Source organism: Mustela nigripes, chromosome 13 (assembly GCF_022355385.1).
Source record: "Mustela nigripes isolate SB6536 chromosome 13, MUSNIG.SB6536, whole genome shotgun sequence".
In the NCBI taxonomy this organism is placed as follows: domain Eukaryota; kingdom Metazoa; phylum Chordata; class Mammalia; order Carnivora; family Mustelidae; genus Mustela; species Mustela nigripes.
In genome coordinates this window covers 125,014,276-125,038,069 of record NC_081569.1, presented here as the reverse complement: position 1 = coordinate 125,038,069, position 23,794 = coordinate 125,014,276, and the positions used below count along the sequence as shown (strand labels likewise).

Below are 23,794 nucleotides of genomic sequence, written 5' to 3'. Positions count from 1 at the left end.
TCCATTCAAAGGAAATCTGCTGCCACAATTAAGCATCTAATATTGAGCATGAGAGAGTAAGTTTGTGCCTGATATTAGTTAATGCTGCTTAAGTTCTCACTAATAAATTAAAAAGCAAATAATTAATTCTCATTATTAATATGGTAGTTACATGTATACATGCATAGAAAATGCTAGGAAAGATATACAAGAAACTGTCAAATTGCTACGTCCTTGGAGTAGAACTCAAGGGCTAAGAGAGTTTTTAAAATTTATATAATCAATGAACATGTATTACTTTAAAATAAACCATCCATAAAATTCTTAACTCCCAGGAGAGTATCAGTGGCCCAAATTTAGTAAGTCTCAGTATAACTAATGTCCTAAATTCTTCTTTCTCTGACTTTAAACTTTCAAATTCAACAGAATCTAATCTATATAAGCTAACTGGCAATCCATTTGACAAGCTAATTACTAAAACATAGTAAAGCAATCTAAAAGCTAAAGGTGTTCACAATGGTTCCATTCTTAAACTCACCTCCCTACTTCTCAACAACTGCTTTCCAAAAAGATATGTAAGAAAAAAGGAAAACATATGTAAACATTCTCACGTGTTCTATAGCACCCGCCTGTCCATTACTATATTCTCGATACTGTCCAAGCATCTGGTCTACTTGTCTCAGGTTCCGACTGGTGTCCTTAAAAAAGAAAATGAATTTTATTAATTGTTCCAGTGTTTTTCTTAGCCTTTGTAGTATATCAAATAGCTAAGTTAACCATTTGTAAAAGATAGAATTTATATCATACTTAAGTTAGATATTAATATACTTTACAAATCAAATAAGTATTTTTAAAAAAAACTGAGAAACCCAAATCCATCTACAATTGACTGAAGCACACAATTTAAATCCTTATCCAAGATTCCATAATCAGTTGGCAACTATAAGGCTCTTCATTATTAATTTGTGCACCTAATTCACACCTTTTTTTTTTTAAAGATTTTATTTATTTATTTGACAGATCACAAGTAAGCAGAGAGGCAGGCAGAGAGAGAGGAGGAAGCAGGCCCCCTGCTGAGCAGAGAGCCCAATGCGGGGCTCGATCCCAGGACCCTGGGACCATGACCTGAGCCGAAAGCAGAGGCTTTAACCCACTGAGCCACCCAGGTGCCCCTAATTCACACCTTTTTTAAAGAAAAGGAATCCTGAGAGAATAAACCTAACAGACTATGTACAGAGAAGCAAATCATTAGGATCAATGTTATTTCAATTATAACTTCACCTCAGAACTTGATTAGGAAAAAAGGAAAAAAAAATATCCTTAAACCTTTAGCTATAAACAAATTTAGTTCTAATCACAACAAAAACTGTTTCCACCCAAATGAGCCAGGTTTTAACGGAGAGATTAATGAAGGTATCTCTCTCAAAAATATATACTTACTAATGTGTCTCATTGGTGGGAGAGAACAAGGATTTGTACTCTAAAAATCCAATGGCATGCTAGTTTACATAAGCTTAAAAAGAAAGCCTTTGAGTTTTAAGTCAAATTATGGCCTCTCCAACAGAAATTAGCCTCCTCTTATCTAAGCATACTAACCCAAAGCAATTAAAAGTCAAAATCCTTGCTTATGCAGGCAAGCAAAAATAAGAGATTAACAGGTAGGAAAAAAAAAACTCTTTTTCTTTTGCCCAGCTTGGTTGTGTTACCCTTCCCCCACCTCGTTTCCCAAGTCCTTTCTATGGAGAGGATATAAACTGCCACCATTCAAAATTCCAAACACAGTCAAAAGTTAGCCTCTGCATAAAAATGGCATCTCAGTATTGTTCATTCATGAGTAATCTGCCTGGCTAAAATATGAACAATTTATCTAAAAGCACATGTCCACAATAAGATAAACTGTGGTAGTTCATACTCGTTTTACTCCCACACATTTTATTTGGACATGTTGCCTTATCCCAAAACACTTCCACAACCTATCATATATTTCAAATATCTTTACTGACTGTGTTCGGCAGAATAATGGCCCCCAAATATGCCCAAGTCCTAATCCTTAACTTGTGTATATGTAACCTTACATGGCAAAAGGGATTTTGCAGATTTGATACATATCTTAAGTTAAGAACCTTGAGAAGGGGGTTGGGGGCACAGGGATTGTCGTGGATTACTGGGTGAACCCAAGGTAATCACAAGTGTCCTTAAAAGTAGAAGAGGGAAACAGAAGAGTACTCAAGAGTGATGTGATGTGATAAAGACTCAACCTGTCCTTGCTAGCTTTGAAGAGGAAGGAAGAAAGCCTCAAGAAATGTGGGCAGTCTCTGAAATCTGGGAAAGGCAAAGGAACAGATACTCCCTTAGTGTCTCCAGAAAGGAATGTAGCCCTACTAAACCCTGATTTGGGTCCAATAAGACCAGTGTCAGGTTTGATGTACAGAACTATTAAAAAAATATAACCTTGTTATTTTAATTATTAATTAATTATAAATAATTACTTAATTATACAATTAGTTTTACAGTAATATGTTATAGCAGCAAAAAAACTAATAGGCTGACCAAAACTACTTCTCAAAACTATTTAAAACCTATTACAAGCAACCATAGTTTAACTAACCTGTAGAGTACTTGTTATAGTGTTGATCTTCTTGGTGACGCCTACCGTAGGACGACTTAGAGATTCCCTGTATGTTGACCTGGCAGTCCATCGACTCAATCGATCACGAGTGCGAAAGTGGTCTGAATCGCTGGAGGATTCTGCCATTGATGTACACAATCCTTAAAACAAAGCCAGGTCAAGGTCAATCAAATAGTAAAGAGCATGGAAATATGAGATTAAATTAATTATTTGCATTTTGATCTTTTTAAGTATTGCATCGGTCCTTTGGCATATCATAATTTCTAAATATGTAGCTTGAAAACACAAGTCACTTCCCCATGTAGTTCTCTCCCCTTCATTTTTTCTGCCTTAAGAGAGTAATTCCTCAGATATGACTTGAGTCATGGTTACAAATAACAATAATCCCTTGGTTTGGGGCAATGCTCTTTCACAAATAGTATCTCACCTAATCTTACTAACAACACTGCTGATAGAAGGGACAGGTTAGGGTTAAATTGGCATCACTACAATTGAAAAAAAAGTCATTTTCCAAGGTAGGACCTACAGGTCTCAATATTGGTCTTAAGTCCATTCCACCAGGCTGTAAGAATGTGGGTGTCTTTAAACAAAAATACAACACTCGCAGAATGACCTAAAATAAGAGAACCCCATTCAGTGTATAGTGAACACTTTCATGCACTTTAACTAATTTTTTTTTCAGATTTTATTTATTTATTTGAGAGAGAGACAGTGAGAGAGAACATGAGTGAAGAGAAGGTCAGAGGGAGAAGCAGACTCCCCATGGAGCTGGGAGCCTGATGTGGGACTCGATCCTGGAACTCCAGGATCATGACCTGAGCCGAAGGCAGTCATCCAACCAACTGAGCCACCCAGGCACCCAAACTAATTTTTTTTTTTTTTAAGATTTTAGTTTTCAGTAATCTCCACTTCCAGTGTGGGGCTTGAACTCACAACCCTGAGATCAAGAGTCCCATGCCCTACCAAATGAGCCAGCCAGGCCCTACCCATGCACCCTAATTTAAAAATACAGAATTAAACAAATGCTATAACAGAGGTACAAACTCCATAAAAACAACTATGTGAGAAGATGGCATCTTGATTCACCAAAACAGAAAGCCAAACATCCTGAGTATAGTTTCATCAGTAGAAAATTCTCTAAATACGCTTTCTTTCCATCCTTACCTCAATATTTGATTTAACGCAAAAGAAAATTATTTCATGAGAAAACATCAGAAGTTTCAGAAAATCTTTTATGGAATTTTAAGAAAAAAATATATTTGGAACAGGAAAAGCATCAGAGAACACTCATTGATCAAAAGTGGAAGTTTACGGAGTATTCCAATTTCATTTTTTGCTTAATGGAGGCTTAACAATCTTTAACACTGTTATAATCTTCCTAAAATCTATAAATCTATATGGCCATTTCTTTCGGGCTTATTACATATAGTGTGATGAAAACTTTCATTACTGATCTAGAATGCTCTGAACTTTTTGAATCTTTATTCTGAATGCATCTGGGTAGTACATTACCATACATCTAAAACAAACATAAAGGGAATTTATTAAGTATAAATAGATCCTAGAGCAATTCATGAAAGCATTTATGTTTTTAAATGTTAGATTAAATAAAACTAAATAAAAAGATAAACAGCAAGGACCTTTGTTGTAAGTTTAGGGGTTTTGGGGGGGTTTTTGTTTTGTTTTTTTTTTTTTGAGTGAAATACAGTCTGTCTTTGCAGTATCAGAAAAAGAATCAATGGAACATCCAACTTCTAACAGCAGAGAGAGGGCTAGAGATTATGCTGTCAGACTCCTGTCTGTCCCCTGTGCAGGTCTCTCAACCACCTGCTGCACTGATCGCCTCTGCTTTGTGCCTCCCATCTCCTGCCCACAAGTCCAAAGGTACACTGCCCAGAGTGTAGTTCCCTCCCACATCAGTAAACATGAACAGAATTATTTAGCTTTGCTTTTCCTAGATCACAACTGTTTACGTCCAAAAGAATGTATTTGAGGAGAAATATTAAATATAAAGTTCAGCTTTTATACTGAGGAAATCACTTCCTATGTGTATGTCTTATAAATTGATACCACATGACCTAAAATTGTTTATTCTAAGTTAAAATACTTTCCAGCATTCTCCATTAGTGAAAGCAGAAGAACCAGCATTTTTTGATAAAAACTCTCTGCAGTGTAGGGGTAGAAGGAACATACCTCAACATCATAAAAGTCACATACAAAAAAAACACAGTCACTATCATTTTCAACAGGGAGAAACTGAAAGCTTTTCCCCTACGTCAGGAACATGACAGTGATGTCCACTCTCACCAATTTTATTCAACATAGAACTGCAAGTCCTACCCGCAGCAATCAGACCACAACAACAAAGGCATACAAATTGGTAAAGAAGTAGTCAAACTCTCACTCTTCACAGATGACATGATACGACATGTAGAAAACCCAAGACTCCCCCCAAAAACTGCTAGAATGGATACAGGAATTCAGCAAAGTCACAGGATATAAAATCAATGCACAGGAGTCAGTTGCATTTCTATACCCTAATAATGAAGTAGAAGAAAGAGACATTAAAGAGTCTACAATTGTACCAAAACCATAAGATACCGAGGAATAAACCTGACCAAAGAAGTAAAAGGATCTATACTCTTAAAAACTCTAAAGCGTCTGCCTTCAGCTGGGGTCATGATCCCAGGGTCTTGGGATCGAGTCCTGCATCAGGCTCCTTCCTAAGCAAGGAGCCTGCTTCTCTCTCTGTCTACTCCTCCCCCTGTTGTGCTCTTCTCTGACAAATAAAATCTTAAACAAAACAAAAAACTACAGAACACTTAAGAAAGAAACAACACAAAGAAATGTAAAAAACCTTCCATGCTCATGTACTGGAAGAACATATATGGTTAAAATGTCTATGCTACCCAAAGTAACCTACACATTGAATGCAATCCCTATCAAAATACCATCAGCATTTTTAATACAGCTGGAACAAACAATCCTAAAACTTGTATGGAACCAGAAAAAAAACCAAATAGCCAAAGTAAAAAAATACTGAAAAAGAAAACCAAAGCTGGAAGCATCACAATTCAGAACTTCAAACTATATTACAAAGCTGGGAATACCAAGATAGTATGGTACTGGCTCAAAAATAGACACATAGATCAATGGACTAGAATAGAAAACCCAGAAATGGACCCTCAACTCTACGATCAACTAATCTTCAATAGAGCAGGAAAGAATTTCCAATGGAAAAAAAGACAGTCTCCAACAAATGGTGTTGGGAAAATTGGACAGCCACATGCAGAAGAATGAAACTGAACGAATTTCTTACACCATACACAAAAATAAACTCAAAATGGATGAAGGACCTCAATGTAAGACAGAAATCCATCAGAATCCTAGAGGAGAACACAGGCAGACACCTCTTTGACCTCAACTGCAGGAACTTCTTACTAGGGAAACAAAGGCAAAAATGAACTACTGGGATTTCATCAAGATAAAAAGCTTTTGCACAGCAAAGAAAACAGTCAACAAAACAAAAGATTACCGACAGAATGGGAGAAGATATTTGCACATGTCTTATCAAACTCAACACCCAAAGAACACTCAAGAAATAATCCACTCAAGAAATGGGCAGAAGACATGAACGGCATTTCTCCAAAGATAACATACAAATGGCCAACAGACACATGAAAAAATACTCAGCATCAAGGAAAGACAATCAAAACCACAATGAGATACCACCCCACACCAGTCAGAATGGCTAAACTTAACAAGTCAGGAAACAACAGATGTTGGCAAGAATGCAGAAGAGGAACCCTCTCCCTCTTACTACTGCTGGTAGGAATGCAAACTGGTGCAGTCACTCTGGAAAACAGTATGGAGGTTGCTCAAAAAGTTGAAAATAGAGCTACCCTATGACCCAAAAACTGCTCTACCAGGTATTTATCTAAAGGATATATAAACATGGTGATTCAAAGGGGCACCTGCACTGCAGTGTTTATAGCAGCAATGTCCACAACAGCTACACTATGGAAAGAGCCCAGATGTCTATGATCAGATGAATAGATAAAGAAGATGTGGTATGTGTGTGATTATCATTTGTATGTGTATACACACGCACACAAACACACACTGGAATATTACTCAGACATTAAAAAGACTGAAATCTTGCCATTTGCAACAACATGGATGGAACTAGAGGGTATTATGATAAGCGAAATAAGTCACAGAAAGGCAAATACTGTATGATTTCACTTATATGTGGAACTTACCAAAACAGATGAACATAGAGGAAGGGAAGGAAAAATAAAACAAGATGAAAATTGACAGGGAGGCAAACCGTAAGGGACACTGAAGGTTAGGAAACAAACTAAGGGTTGCTGGAGCGGAGGTGAGTCCTGGAAGGTATAATTGTGTGATGGACATTAAGGAGGGCACCTGATGTAATGAGCACTGGGTGTTATATGCAACTCGTGAATCACTAAATTCTACCACTGGAACTAATTTTTAAAAGAAGAAGAGGAAGAAGCCATAAGTGACTCTTAACAATAAAGAACTGAAATTGAAGGTTGATGGAAGGAGATGGGTGGGGGATGGGCTAGAGAGATGATGGGTATCAAAGAGGACACCTGTTGTGCTGAGCAATGGGTGTTGTATATAACTGATCAATCACTGAACTCTACTCCAGAAACCAATATTGCACCGTATGTCACGTAACAAAATTTAAAATATATATAGTTATCATTTCTGCTTCTGACATGTATCCTTCTAATATTTTTAATAAAATATTTAGAACATTATAAATAAAGTCTTAGTACCTTTTCACCCCACCCTCCACCCAGTAGTATTCCTGCCTCACATCAGGGACAACCACTAGCATGATTTTGTGTTTAACTCTCCAATATATACTTTTACTGCGGGTGAATGTACCTCACAGTCTTTCTTAAGGAACACACTTTATAATCAGTTGGTAACTAATAACAAGTGAAAACATGAGGTATCTGAATTTAATTTGGAAACAGTAAAACGTAGCAGCATTAACTAAAAAACTGAACTAAATTATGTGTAATTGTCAGACAATACAAAAAGAAAGACCTCACTTACCCCTACTAGGGATTACATATTTTTAATAAGATAAAATCACACTTTCCAGCATGAATTTCACTGGTACACACACACAAAGTCTTCGGCTATTACTTTCAATTACTCTGAGCAACAAAAGATGTTCAAACTCCTGCATCTGATGGAACTCCTGTAAAGATATCAAGATGTAAGATGAAAATGATCTGAGAATTGTGATGGCTTTTTTTAATACAAAATATGAAACATTCAGCAACCATACAACCATATAATTAAGTACCTTAATTATACATAAGTGTCATAAATGTTGAAGAAACATTAAAAAATCCATTAAAAAAACAGAAATTAGATCATTTTCATTGTTGATAAAAATTGAGCACTTATTCCAACTGCTATTGACAACCCACAAGGTCAAATGTGACCCTCAAAGCTGGGAGAGCACCCACCCTAAGTGTCACAATACAGAAGGCAGCTGTGGTGGCAGAGATCCAACCTTATCAAAAGATGCCATGTCTCATCAGCCAGCACCACCACTCCCCAGACAGAGAGCTGAAGGAGGGAGAGATAAACAAAAGAGAAAAGAGCAGCTACTAGAATTGGCAAGAGGCTAATGCCAGCCACATAATCAGAACCTGGAATGAATATATGGAGAGCCATTCAAGTAGTTCCGAAGAGCCCCTTAATATAACTGACTTAAAAAAAAAAAAAAAAGCACAATGCAGTAAGTGCCAATAACATACACTTCATTGCATTAAGACTATTTTATTTTAGATTACAATTTTTAAAAATAATTTAAAAAATATTGAATATCCTACTATCAGTGGCATTAATAAAAATTGACCAGGCTTCTGAAAATCTTCTCCCAAGTGAAATTGTACCCAGAGCACTAGATTTATTCCATGTTGATAAAAGTTTATTGAGAGTGGTCACATAAGTAAACACTATGCATGGCTATAAAAAAAAACTGTTCTACCTAATTAACCTAAAATGTAAATTAAACAATGAGATGCTTTTCTAACCTATTAAGTTGTTTCCTGTTAAATAATAATATCTATGGTTAGCCAGGTTGTCAGGGAAAGAGCACTCCTCTACTGTCCTACTGGGAATGTGTAAATTGACATAAACTTGTCTGATATAAGCAGGCAGTATGAATCAAGGGTAGTTTGTATGTATCACCTAACTAACTAAACTTCCAGAAATTTCCCCTAACAAAATCATCTGAATACATACAGAATTTATATGCGAGGATATTTACTGAGAAGTTATAATAGAGGTAAAATAAAAACTTAAAATTTCAAATTATAAAAGAATGGTTAAAATACAGTAACTCTAATGCAATGAAACAGCATACAGATACTAAAAAGTCTGTTTCTGGAGACATTTTATAGCAACACAAAGACAAAAGTATGAGTTTTGTAATAAACATCATATGCAGGCTATACATGAATATAAATTATCGGTAAAAAAATTTAAAGGAGCAGGAAACAACAAAAGGGTAAGAAAATAAACCAAAAGTATATTTATTATCTAGCATTTATAGTCAATTTCTATATTTTCAAACATTCCTATCTTTCCTGATTTTTCACCTTTCCTGAATTTTCCACAATGACTGTATAATCAGAAAGAAAAATCTAATATATACTTAAAAGAAAAAAAATATATAAACATAACCTGTAGAGATAAGAGATTAATAACAGGATGACAGCCTGGAAAATGTGTTTAAATAAAAGCTGTATTCAGAACTCCCTTTTTGTTGATAATTGTTTCCTTCTCCCAAGTAACTTTCCTGATCAACTACTGAGTCTCCTGACACCTACCTAAGTGGGGTCACGTCGTTAGTCCTAATCAACTGATGAGCTAAAGAAATGGGATCACAATGTCAGTGTCTGCTGTTCCATGATGAAAGAAACCATGTATCATGAGTTTATGAGCTAAAAAAAAATATTGTTTAGGGCGCCTGGATGGCTCAGTGGATTAAGCCACTGCCTTCGGCTCAGGTCATGATCTCAGGGTCCTGGGATCGAGTCCCACATCGGGCTCTCTGCTCAGCAGGGAGCCTGCTTCCTCCTCTCTGCCTGCCTCTCTGCCTACTTGTGATATCTCTCTGTCAAATAAATAAATAAAATCTTTAAAAAAAAATATTGTTTAATCATGTATGATTCTATCTTTGCAATTTTGCTGAAGGACAGTCATTAGATTCAAAAACTGACTTTCTTAAACATTCTAAATACTGGAACAAACTTAAAAGTTGAAGGACTCTGTGAAAGTATACTAATGGGCACCGACATAGCTTATACAATCAAATTCTGCTTTGAATAACAAATTAAAAATGGGTTGAGAATGATATTTAAACACAATTACAATTTGAAGCCCAAAGAGAAATTACTGAGATGAGTAGAAAAACATCGCTGTATGCTCAAGAAAAACCCATCACTATGGTTAAAGATTTAAAAGAAGAAAGTTCAGTTGGATTAGAACTCTGTTCTCACCTTCATGAATTTGAGTATGACATATGTTGCCAGAAAAAAAGGAAAAAAGGAGTTGCTAAAATTGAAGACTGCCTGAAGAACTCTTTCAAGAACTGTTTATTTATTTAAGCACAATTTAAACGAGCGGAATCATCTAAATCCTGGTTAAAGGTGAGAAAGGCATTTCCTCCAACTGAAGAAAAAGCAGTAAATGTTCTCTGCAGCTTACTACCACCTACTGGTACAATAAAATTTCTCTTTGATGAGATGATGATAACATTCACGCTGTCTGCTTTTCAAATGCTGAGGTTTTTCAAAGACTCTAGAAAAGACTAAGATGGGTGACCTTGGGTGAAAGTCTCCGGAGTCTTAGAGAAAGCAGTTGATCTGAAACCAGATGGTACAATTCTTAGAGTAGTTTATTTAGCTGTTCCCAACACATCAGTATTTAAAGGCATAAATATTGTTGCTTCTGTCTTAATGAACATTATAAAGAAGACAGACAGCCACCAGAGCAAGTAATGAACCCTCATCAATTCACTCCCACTGAGGATCCATCAAAAACAAATGTCCATATGCAAACCTGAACAGACCAGAGAGTGCAACTACGTTCAACCCCTAGGAGGACTGGTGGGGAGTCTTTACAAACTCAAGTCCACTTCTTTTGTTATTTGACCTCAAGAACCCTCAGACTGTCTTCATTATAATGATGCACATTTGTATGTATGAGAGCTATAATTTATTGATTCTCAAGTCTCTTTTCCTCAGAGCCAGTTTAAAACAATTAGGATTTGCAAGCTGTTCCATAAAAGATAAGCACCCAGCATCAGGGGTGATATTTCACAAAGGCTGACTACTGCATGTTAAGTAGGTGATTGCTTCTGTGGCCTTCAAGTGCTTCAGCTGTCCCTGTCCAAGGCAACTGTCCCCCATGTTCAAGGTGATGATGGGGGAAGATGGGAAGTGGATTTTAAGCTTATTCGTTAACCAAGTTCAAATTTTAGAAAGCATTTCTCACTGTTTCAATAGCTGTAGGACTTGAGAGCTTTATTCTCTCCTTCAAGAGAAAAAATTAATAAGCCAGCCAAGGTTACCATGTACAATTATCAATTGTACCTGTCTTCTTTACACCAGTGCTCCTCTGTAACTTCAAACTCTCAAAAGTTTTCGATAAGTTAATTTAAGATCAAAATTAACAGTCTAGTCCATCAGCCAGTTCTCTATTAAGTCAATAGATAATGTAAGACACAGGAAACAGAATGAAAGAGATGCAATAGATTCAAGTATTCATCATTTACTCAATTGTCACCACATTAGAAATGGAAGATGAAAGTAAATTTAAAAAACCACAGTCCTTGATGGGATAAAAAGGCTTATGAAAGTAATATATGTGGTGAGCTAAGTAATATAACAAAATGCCAGGGGAGTTGGGTCAGGATCCTTTCACTCATCTGGAAGGATGAATAAAACTTTGACAGATGAGAAGGAAACTGGATCCAGTTAAAAACCATCTGTCTCAAAGGAACTATGGGGTGCCTGGGTGGCTCAGTGGGTTAAGCATCTGTCTCTGGCTCAGGTCATGATCCTAGGGTTCTGGGATGGAGCCCCTTATTGGACTCCCTGCTAAGTGGGGAGTCTGCTTCTTCCTCTCCCTCTTTCCCTCCCCACAGTCATGCTCTCTTACTCGCTCTGCTGTCAATTAAATAAACAAAAAATATTTTTTTAAAAAAATTTTAGGGGCACCTGGGTGGCTCAGTGGGTTAAAGCCTCTGCTTTTGGCTCTGGTCATGATCCCAGGGTCCCAGGATCAAGCCTCGCATCAGGCTCTCTGCTCAGCGGGGAGCCTGCCTCCCCCATCTTACTCTGCCTGCTTGTGATCTCTCTCTGTCAAATAAATAAATAAAATCTTTAAATATATATATATATATATATATATATATATTTTTTTTTAAAGGAACTAAAGAAGGTACAAATAAACAAAGCTCTCACATCCTTTCACCAGTGTGTAAATTTAACTGTCTCCAGATATTCATAAATGTCCCAGGGGCAGGAGTAAGGAGGGGCTGGGGTGTTTAAATCATCCCCAGTTAAGAACTTTTTAGAAAATTAACACTTACACTTACACACACACACACACACACACACACACACACACACGGTCTGATTCTTTATTGTATATTCCACTTATTCCTGTTGCTGTCATGCTTTTCCTCTCTCTCACACACACACACTTCCACACTCTTCTACTCCATGGGTGAAGCCAGGCAGGCTTAGCCCCACCGGCTACATTTTGCTCCCTTTACTCCAATATCTCTTGAGTTCAAGGACAGAGTCACAGGAACCAGTGCCCAGCCAGCAGGGAGCAGGGGTGTTTTGGGAAACAGCAATGCAGCATACAAATTGACTGCTTATTTAGACATGGAGAAAAAAACTAGTAGCTGCTCAGATAATTATGTATGTGCCAGTTGATAAAAAATCAGTGCTGTTTTAAAAGAAAATAAAGTTACTCCTTGTCTCACAATCAGAATGCTACAGATATTTTAGATTTTTAAATAGAAAGTAAAACATGTCAATATAAAAAACAACAAATGAACACTGAAGAAAAAAAATTACAGAAAAAAGGATGCTAATAAACCCAAGATGGATTTATTACTTTCAACTAAACCCTAGATTTGCACTCCTACATTTATTTGCCAACAAAAAAAAAAAAAAAAAAAAAAAAAAAATTACAATATTCCCAAAATAGCAGATAAGAATGAAGTTCTCTGGGGGTACAGATGACCTCTACTAATTGTCCAAACTGCTTCAGACTGGACAAGTTAACAGCATGGACAAAGATGGCACTAGCATACCCAAGTTTCTGCACCATTTTATTTACATTGGAGGATGAAAACTGGAAGACTAATACGAAATCTAGGCAACCAACATGTACTTAAAAATAACGCTCACTATGTAACTTTGAAGCCTTAAATTTTTCTTTGAAGATTTAATTTGAAAACAAAGAGATTTCACATAAGAATTCCAATTTCCAGCTTCTCTTAAAAAAATTCAGAGCAACACTGGGGGGTAACTTCCCATGGCAACATGGACTTAGTACCTGCTCTAGAGTCAGGAACCCACCTTCCTGTTTTCCCCAGTCCCCATTGGACCAGCTTCATACGGTGCACTATGTGACTGGCCCCACTTAGCACCTGAGCTTTCAACTTTATTTTAGGTAGAGAACCAAGACAAAGGAAGTTTACCAGTCTTCCCCAGTTAAAAATGAGCAATCTGATCATGAAGAATGAATCAAGGTTAAATGCTCAAAAGATAATGCTTTCCTCTACAGACAAGAAGAAAAAATGGATAATAGAATTTTGATATTAGCCATCCCTGTAGACTATAAAACCAGAAGGATATACTACTACTGAGCAGAAGGATTAAAACTACTTAGAATGTTTTCCCACTTAGAATGTTTCCCTATTGTATAGATCAGAAAGTACTTGCAGAACAAAAGTGTACTACAGGGCACAATTTGGCTCTCACTCTTCAACCATCCCTGTACACACTGCCTTCCTACAACAGATGGAGTTACCTTCCCATGGAGTTACCAGCCTCCTGCCATTCTCCCATCACCATGAGGATGTGCCCAGGCTATGCTGTTGGAAGGTATGGGATCCACGGTTGCCCAGTGGCTTCCAGCTTAGATCAACAGACCAGCCAGTCGAACACAGACAAATTAGTGAGTCTAGGGATGATAAGCAGACAGCTTAGCTAACCCAATACACAAGCAACAAACATGTATTGTTGTATGCCTCCAAGGTTTGATCTGTTATGCAGTAAAAGCTAACTGAAAAATACAGTTCACAAATAAATCATTGGATTTGGTTCAGAAGATGGCTAATTTCCTGAAGTTTCCTCTTAAGCCTACTCTCCATGAGAAAACAGGTTGGTTTCAGGCTGTCTTCTAATGGTAGAAGAAAGAAAGGACAGATTCAAATTAGGATTCAGAAAGTAAACATAAGCAATTGATAAAACAAGTAGTAACTGATAAAAACAAGCTAGTAATTTTTGAGAAAAAATTCTAAACTACCATAAATAGCAGTTGGAGATATTTGTTCTCTGTAAAACATTAAAAAGAAACAAGCAATTTCTTAAGTATATTATGAAGTACACTTGTTCTCTTCCTCCTTGTTTTTAAAGTATAGAAAGAGGGACGCCTCAGACCTTCAGCTGAGGTCTCAGGGTACCATAAAGTGCTCCTTGCTCAGGGGGGAGCCTGCTTCTGCCTCTGCCTGTTTCTGTTTTTTTGTTTTTTGTTTTTTAAGATTTTATTTATTCATTTGTCAGAGAGAGAGAGAGACAGTGCTCACAAGCAGCAGAGTGGCAGGCAGCTGCCTCTGCCTGTTTCTGCCTACCGCTCCCCCTGCTTGCGCTCTCTGACAAATAAATACATTAAAATCTTTAAAACAAAATATAAAAAGAAACTCCTCTTGACTTTCCTAGTGAACAAAACAACACTAAAAATTTTAAGAAAATATTTTATTGCTATTTATACCTTAGATTTGCATATTGCTCTCTGGCTTACAAAGCCTTTTCATTAGCCTTTTCTCTCTTGATCTCCATTTCAATCCAGTCAAGTTGGTACAATTACAACCCACTGCTTTTGCTGCCTTTAGAAAAACAAAGCTTTGAGTAAAATACTTGTCTGTGAGGACTCTGCTAAAAGGCTACAATAACAGAAATGGAATCCACATGTTCTGTCTCTAAGCTAGTGCTTTTTGCACTGCATTCTATATATTAAAAAACTATGTAAATTCCAAATACACTGCCCAATCACTGAAATGTTTTGTCTTCCCCTACCATATTTCTTATGACCCATCCTCTCGCTCCAAGAAATGCACCTAGGGCCAGAATATTCCATACGTACTTGTTTAAAGGTTTATATGATGAATATAAGATAATAAAGTACTAAAAAGGTGCTGTAAACCCAACTTACTACTGCTATTTTAAGATGTCTTTCAAATAATCCTTCCTCTTGTTAAGAATATTTACAACACATTTCAGGAAGAGAAGTATACCTATTTTTTTAGAAACCATACCCTAAAACCTTAAACTTTAAAAAAAATATTCTCTTCATAGTGTATACATATTTTCTGTTTCTCTTTTTCTGCCACTCTCAATACCCAGACTTCTCTCTTGTCCCATTACTCTTTTACTTTGCATCTTTAGATGCATCTTTTATGATGAAAAAAAAAATGGAATATATTTTTATTGTACCTCTGGATATGTTTACTCTAGAGTTTGGCACGTATTCTTATTTTTAGAAATGGATAAATAGAATGATTTGTATATTCTTTCCAAAATATTAAAAAAACACACACTTACAAAATTTACTTTAAAAGGTCTGGAGTTCTTAAGTTTGACTTGAACCATGAACTGTTTCTGGGAATGCTTTTTAAAAGCATGAATAAAAATGTTAAAACCTATAGGGTTAGAAAGGAATCCAATTATAATGAAATGCACTACAGTATCACTGAAAACCAATTACATTTAAAAGTTAAATTACTGGGAGTACATAGAAGTAGACCTTGGTTAAAAACCTCAATTTCAAAACCCTTCAGGAAAACAAAAAACAAACCAAAAAAAAAAGTTGAAATATTAATGCTGAATAACTAAGGCTTTCACATCACAGCTTATCACATGACAATAACCCTACAAAGTACTATTGTCATCACAATTTATACATAAGAGGCGTAAAGAAGCTAAGTATGAGTCTCCAAGTTTATATACAGCTCCCGTGACAAGGCTGAGTCTTGAACCTTTCTCCAAAGCCCACATTCCTATTTATCCCTTCTCATCGCCACTGGAACCAATAATCATTTGGACTTTTCTCAACTCAGTCCTAGCCACCAAAATAGTTTCTCTAACTGAGTCTTTTTCTAGCCTTTCCAGCTCTCAAGGACACTTCACTGCCCATGGAAGATTGAGTCTAAGTTCTTGAATCAGGAATTCAAGACCCTCAGCTAGCCACTCTCCTCTCCAACAAAAGAACCATAGAAAACGTAAGGTCTGCGTTCAGCTCTCGATCCCAACTATTCTCCTATCACTTCCCCCTCCCTAATATTGTGAGTTCTGTCTAGAACACCTTCTGCTGTGTACTATTGCCACTTAATGAAATTTCACTCATCTTTCCAGGCATAGCACAAATAATACAATCTCAGTGAAGCCTTCCATCTCCAGCTAGAAGGGATCTTTCCAACCTCAACATTCTTATAGCTCTATAAGGATAGCAAGACATTTATTAAACATGTCCTTAATGTAACTGTTTGTGTCATGGAATTTTTCTTCAATTCCTCAAATATAACAAATATGGCAAACTCATTTCCCTGCTGGATTCATAGCCTAGAACCTTCTTTTCACTCCTTTCCCTTAGTAACTCTTAATTTCTCCTTCAAATCTCAGTTTACAGGAAACTTTCCTTAAAAAGCTTTCCTTCACTGCCCCCACCCAACTCTGGGCAAAGTGCCCACAGTGAATACAACTGCATCTCAGCCCATGGACTGCTAACTGGCTGTTTACTGGTCTGTTCCCTCAGTAGACACTCCATTTACTTTGTTCATGGTTGTGTTTCAAAACCTTGCATAGTGCTGGGCATGTAGTTGGAACATTTTCAAATGGATTTACAATTAAATTTTCTTTATTACCCTGTCTAATTAATCCAGAGACAAATTTCAAAGAACAGGACTTCACAAATAGCATGTACTAATTAAATAACAGCTGCATGAAATAATTCTAGTGGTAAATGGCCTAAATTATCTTAAGCCTTCAAACAATATGTATTGAACTGAAAAAAAGTGTAAAAATGAATACTTGATAATGTGTCTGTTTAGGGTAAACAAGGACAAACATTTCAAATTGACTTGAATACATGTATTAAAACTTATAACTGAATCAAATTTGGAGAGTTTCCTTGACTTACTACAAATCACTTTAGTTTATCATTGTCGTTTGCAGCTACCTGCATTCCTCAATTTTTATTTATCTGTACTATGGAGCTCTAAACTCCCAATTACTTAGGCTCTTTATCATCTGGGTCCATTCTCAGTACTGCTTCAACATACCAATCACTGCTCACAGGTAAACCTATTTTGCCATTTTAAGGCCTTCACTCTCCCACCATCAAGCTTTTTCTTTCTTTCTATGATCTATAAAATTTGCCTATCTCTTCTTCCTTTAAAACACTATCATAGGGCTTTTAGTGATTGGGTCAGAGGAGGCCAAGGTGCAACTGCCTTCAGTCCTCCTAAATCCAAGTTCTTCCAACACTAGCCATTTCCGCCATGCCACCTAGGTTCAACTCCAACCAAATCAAACACATGTACCTGATGTGCACTGGTGTGGAAGTCAGTACCATGTCTGCCCTGGCCCCGGAAGATAGGCCCTTGGGATCTGAATCAAGTAGGACCCTCTGTCTCCGCCCCGATTATCAAAACCCTCAAGGAATCACCAAGAGAAAGAAACAGGAAAACATTAAGCACGGTGGACATATTACTTTTGATGAGACTGTCAACATTGTCTAAAAAATGTGTCACGGATCTTTAGTCAGAGAATTCTCTGGAACCATTAAAGAGATCCTGGGGATTGTCCAATCTGTGAGCTGCAATGATGATGGCTGGCACCCTCATGACATCATAGATGACATCAACAGGCAGTGCAGTGGAATGCCCAACTACTTAAAAACTACAGAGGAGGGGCGCCTGGGTAGCTCAGTGGGTTAAGCCTCTGCCTTTGGTTCAGGTCATGATCTCAGGGTCCTGGGATCAAGACCCACATTGGGCTCTCTGCTTAGCGAGGAGCCTGCTTCCCCCTCTCTCTCTGTCTGCCCCTCTGCCTACTTGTGATCTCTCTCTGTGTCAGATACATAAATAAGATCTTTAAAAAAAAAAAAAGAACTAGAAAGGGAAATATTTCAATAATGAATCATTTGACAACCAAATAAATAAATAAATACTAATCATAGGTCACTTCTTCAATGACATCTCTCTTCATTGAGAAAAGCCTAGTTCAGGGCTTACTTACTTTAATTCACCCCTCCATTCATCTCTAAGCGCATTTGTCCAGGAGCACTCACTCATTCATTCATGAGCACTTACACGGCAAATCTGATGCACAGGGTAGACTCTAAATGTTCATCAGCTAACTGGATTCGTGTAACCACAAATACTCCCCTCTCCCAAACACTCCAAGCACCAGCATTGTACAGATCTATGTTAAGAGTTGTAAGAATTTCAGGGAGGTGTGCATTATCTGAGAAAGGCCAGATCAGTCTCTTAGGATCATTGGTAACAATTAATAACAAGACACCAGAAACAAGGTTAAAAATCTAAAGGACAAACACAGAATAATATTTGCAATATATGAGAATGAAGGGATTAATCATCTCTTTTTAAAAATGGGGGGGAAAAAAAACAGTGCAGTAGTAAAGGATACGAAAGGATATGTAAACAGGCTATTCACAGAACATACACAGCCCTAACATATAACGTACTTTACTTCCCTAACAATTGCAAATTAAAATGATAAAATCAAATTCTTGTTTCTCGGTTTTGTGCAGATGAAAAAAAGCTTTGGCACAGGTACACCTTGCTTTAAGAGTATTAACTAGAATAATTTATCAGGGTGCCTGAGTGGTTCAGTTGTTTAAGCATCTGCCTTCAGCTTGGGTCATGATCTCAGAGTCCTGGGATCCAGCCCTGCATGGGCTCCCTGTTCAGTTGGGAATCTGCTTCTCCCTCTCCCTCTGCCCCTCCCTGTCCCTCCTGTGTGTGTGTGTGTGTGTGTGTGTGCGCGCACGCGCACACGCTTGCTCTCAAATAAATAAAATTTTTTTGTGTGTGTGCTTTTAATTTCTATTTGGGATTCACTTGATGAGGACTAATGCGTGGGTTGGTCACTTCACTACTGATATATAAAATCTTTTATAAATAAATAACATAGACTAATTTTTCTGGAAAACAACTGGCAAGACAAAAATAAGTAATATGTATGTTTTGACTCAGAGATTTTATAATAAATATTATTCCAAAAAAATAAAAGCAGATGAATGTATACATCTTACATGTAGGTGTGTGTATAATTTCACTGCAGAATTAGAAAAGAGAATAAATAAATAAATAAATAAACAAGAAAAAACAATACATTAAATGGATCCAGTCGTTGAGATACTGGTAGCAGTTAAAACAGACAAGATAGAAACTTATGTGCTAACATGTACTGCATTAATAAGAAAGAAAAACACACTATAAAATAGTATGAATAGACTGGAAACATTTCATAAGAGAATCAACCTAGTGACAATATTAGACAGATAACAATGAACCCTAGATTATTTTCATTTACTCCCAGATGTATCAAGACAGTATTTCAGAACTTCAGGGCTAGATTATTCTAATCAGGCCCCTCCATCTCTAAAATTCCTTAATTCTAAGAATTTTGTACAACATAGAATTTTTGTACATCTAAGAATTTTATACATGGTGTTATTGCAAGGTCCCAATGCATCTCCCCTCTATATTGAAGGGCCCTTTATCAAAATGTAATATGAAAATATTAGGGCTCCTGGGTGGCTCAGAAGATTGAGCATCCCACTGTTGGTTTCAGCTCAGGTTATGATCTCAAGGTTGTGGGATCGAGCCCCGCATCAGGCTCCATGGCTAATAAAGAGTGTGCTTAAGATTCTCTCTGTTCCTCTCTCTTAGCCCCACCCCCCCAAATAATAAAAAAATCTTTAAAAAAAAAAAAAGCTATAGACCCCTTTGAACATATAAAGAGATAAGTAACAGTAAACACAGCTTATATAGTATATCTAATCTAAAAATGCTAACTGTAAATCAAATCTGATTAGAGAACAGTCATAAACACCAATGCAGCCTCTTTGCAGTGGGCAGGGCTGGGATTTGTCAAAAGATCTGGGGACAAAGACCACTGTTTTGGCTCCAGATAGCAAGCAAGTCAAAAAAATCTATCTGAACCTCGACTGCCTCAATTGCAAAATGAAAATAAGAATTAAAGTATTATATCAGTAACAGGTAAAAGGTGCTTAAAACATGGCTTGGGACAAAATGAGTTCTCAAATACTTGTCTAACAGAAACAGTTACATCATTGTTGCTTTTAAGTTATCTAGTTTGTTGCCCTGAATTTTTGTAACATCAAATCTGTTTGTTCATCTGAACTTTTGTTCACCCGTTTCACAACCATCCTATCTTTATACTGCAGGTTAGAAAGGAGTTTCTTGCCCCCCAAAAGTCTATCTCTTACCCGCCCTGTGTAAAAATCTGTTAACTCGGAAACTTAGGGAGAAAGCCTACTTACAAAGCACACCCCCAAAACTCCGTGTTGTTCTCCTCTGTGTTCTCCTCAGTGCTCTTCTTAGGCACATATGTCTGCCTCCTATCATTTCTTCATGAGGTTCAGGGCAAAAGGCCTCGTCAAGTAGATGATCTTTGGTCGCCCCTACACTTTCCCCAAACCACCTACAGATAAATGAAACAAGGGGTAAGACACAACTACAAACTTAATTTTATATATATATAATAAAGGATGAAAATAAGCTCACCCTCACCATGCACAATTTATAGCATAACAGACAACAAAGAAAATGCTCCTTGTGTCATGCAAAAGCCCCAGTGAATTCATAGGAATTCTTCACATCCAAGTATCCAGCCAGCATACTCTTCACTGGTCACTTCCACTCATGCCTGGTCACCTCTTGGGCTGGCCTAAGTGTGAACTGTAGCCCAAGTCTGGCTAAAAATAGTGTCCCTGAGCAGGTCTATCTGTGAGTGAACTCACTAAGGCAGGCAATGAAGTTAACATGTTACTTTTGAATTTAAAAGCCCAATTCTAGGGGCGCCTGGGTGGCTCAGTGGGTTAAGCCGCTGCCTTCGGCTCAGGTCATGATCTCAGGGTCCTGGGATCGAGTCCCGTGTCGGGCTCTCTGCTCACCGGGGAGCCTGCTTCCTCCTCTCTCTCTCTCTGCCTGCTTGTGATCTCTCTCTGTCAAATAAATAAACAAAATCTTTAAAAAAAAAAAAAAAAAAGCCCAATTCTAGAGGTGCCTGGGTGGCTCAGTGGGTTAAAGCCTCTGCCTTCAGCTCAGGTCATGATCCCAAGGTCCTGGGATTGAGCCCTGCATCAGGGCTCTCTGCTCAGCAGGGAGCCTACTTCCTCCTCTCTCTATCTGCCTGCCTCTCTGCCTACTTGTGAGCTCTCTGTCAAATAAATTAATTAATTAAATCTTAAAAAAAAAAAAAAGAGCCCAATTCTATTTCTAAGCCAATAATGAACTATCTACTAGCACTTGTCAAGGAAATATTTTATAAGCTGCCCAACTGTTCCCACATTTAGTACTGCAAAACAATAAGTAAAAGTAAAATGTCTTTGGTGGTAAGAGAGAGCTCTGGACAGAAATATTTTCAATTCTTTGTAACTGCTTTCAAAGCAGTCAGGAAGAATCCACAGAAAGCTCTTCTAAGAACTGGTCATTGTCTACACAAAAAGTAGTTCTGGAGGGGCGCCTGGGTGGCTCAGTGAGTTAAACCTCTGACTTCTGCTCAGGTCATGACCTCAGGGTCCTGGGATTGAGCCCTGCATCGAGCCCTGCATCGGGCTCTTTGCTCAGTGGGGATCCTGCTTACCCCTTTCTCTGTGCCTGCTGCTCTGCCTACTTGTGATAACGCTCTCTCTCTGTTAAACAGATTAAAAAAAAAAAATTTTTTTAAGAAGTAGTTCTGGGAATACATATATAAACAACTGAAGAAAAATGCACTCTGCAAAAATTAAATCAAGATAAACTGTCAGAGGGTTCAAAGTGATCCATGTCATGCAATGACAGAGAAGACGCAGGTAACATACACACACACACTGCGCTCATCTAACAAAGAGGCAAACTTCCCAAGGTAAGTCATACAAACAACCAAATTTTTCTGTACCAGTGTGAAATGGCTGAAGTTTTAATCTTCTCTCTATGCTGCCAATACAATAGTCACTCGCCACATGTGGCTACTGAGCTCTTAAAATCTGGGGGGTTCGAAATGACATGTGCTGTAAATGTAAAACATGTAACAGATTGTGAAGACTTAGTGCCATTGAAAAATTTGTTTTAAAAATGTAAAATATCTCAAAAAGGTTCATCTGGCTACATGTTAAAATGGAAGCATTCTGGATATCCTGTGCTAAACAAATTCTTAAAATTAATTTCACCAGTTTCTTTTCACTTCTTTAACGTGAGTCCTAGAAAATGTAAAACCCGTGTGTGTGGCTCATCTTCTGTTTCTATAACCGAGCACAGTCCTACAGAATTAAAATAAATAAATAACAAATACTGAGCCCTTCCACTGTGTCAGGCCGTGTGTGAAATACCCTACACCCTGCTCAGAACAAGGCTGCAAAGTGGTTTTACAAGACATCTGCCTAAGTGACCGAGCTTCGTCAAACCAATTAGAGATGCAGCTGGCATTCAATGTGAGGTGTTCCTAGGAAGTCACTTAAGTAAGGGACTGTTAACACCCAACTTCCACGACGGCCTAGGAAAGCCAGGTGGCTAATACAGCGTTCCCGAAAGCAGCACGTTTGTAACCAAGGAACAGGTACAAAACGTCGTTATATCCCAGGCAAGTTCACACCATTATGAGCCCAATATCCTTGACAGCTCAGGCTTCGCGGCTGCTGGCACCCAGACCATCTGCTCCCCCCAAAAGGCCTGTGGAGTTCAAATTCCCCGCATAACCTAACCACGACCGGACCGTAAACACTCATGCTGAGGCAGGGGCGTCGGGACACTTGGCACGCTGTCTCCCCCCACCGCGACGCACTCCACCCGTCCACCGCCACCCCCCAGATAGCCGCAGCTCCGGCGTCCCCACCTCTGGGACTAGTGGAAGAAGGACCTAAAACTTCTAAGATAGAATAGGGAAGTAGTAAAGAAAGGGTGAGGAGGCGGTTGGGGGCAGGTACCTGAGATAGAAGAGGACCCCAGGTCCTTAAAGCCGGATCATCGCCGAGGCCTCTCCCGGCTCCCACGGCCGCCAGCGACCCAGAAGGTGCAACTGACCTGACGCTGCGGCGCAACCGACTATGCTCTCCCCAGACTCGCAGCTATGGCAACTTGAACTAGCCGCCTAGCCCCAGCGAGAGAACAAGACCCCGCTGCTGCCGCTTGGCCCTCTGGGAGTTGTAGTCCATCTTGTCCTCAAAAGTAAGGAGCCATCAAGAGAGTTGCCCGAAGAGAAACTTCAAATCCCAGGATGCCATATGACAGGCTTTAGGGCAACTTTCCCGGAAGAAGCCGGATTAGCTGGCACCTGAGTCCCTAGGCCGCGCCCTCTTGCCCTGTTCTTTTTTCTTAAAGGGCCGGTAGATTTTATAGGCAGGAAACACCTGATGGTGAGTTAGCTGCCTTGCCCCCGACCGTAATTTATTCAGAAAAGTCTAAAACATTTACTTTTTAAAAAATAAGAAAAATTCAAGGTAGTTGCAATAATAACTGACTCCGTTTCTTTTACTCCTTTCAGAATAGGGAAGAGTACTTTCCAGAAGTGAAATGTACAAATCCCCTTAATACCAGAGCCCAGCATCTTTTTCCGAAGGCTCACAAATTCTTAGAAC

At 38.1% G+C, this 23,794-nt stretch overlaps 1 protein-coding gene and 1 pseudogene across 7 annotated transcripts in view; one reads left to right on the top strand and one right to left on the bottom strand.

Annotated features, from left to right (window-relative positions):
* The window catches only part of CEP128 (centrosomal protein 128), a 390,964-nt gene extending 367,637 nt beyond the window's left edge, over positions 1-23,327 (bottom strand). For 3 of the 7 annotated variants that reach the window (XM_059373587.1, XM_059373590.1, XM_059373592.1), the window contains exons 1-5: positions 23,144-23,326; positions 20,501-20,661; positions 7,703-7,850; positions 2,588-2,748; positions 591-677 (exon numbers count right to left, since the gene is read on the bottom strand). In XM_059373587.1, the coding sequence (XP_059229570.1) occupies positions 591-677; positions 2,588-2,734 (234 nt within the window). In that variant the 5' untranslated portion in view covers positions 2,735-2,748; positions 7,703-7,850; positions 20,501-20,661; positions 23,144-23,326. Of the gene's footprint in view, positions 1-590; positions 678-2,587; positions 2,749-7,702; positions 7,851-20,500; positions 20,662-23,143 lie in introns of all 7 variants that reach the window. The other 4 variants (XM_059373591.1, XM_059373593.1, XM_059373589.1 and 1 more) reach the window with 3 other exon arrangements.
* Positions 17,469-17,865, top strand: LOC132000093 (large ribosomal subunit protein uL11-like; annotated as a pseudogene).
* Positions 23,328-23,794: the final 467 nt, after the last annotated feature.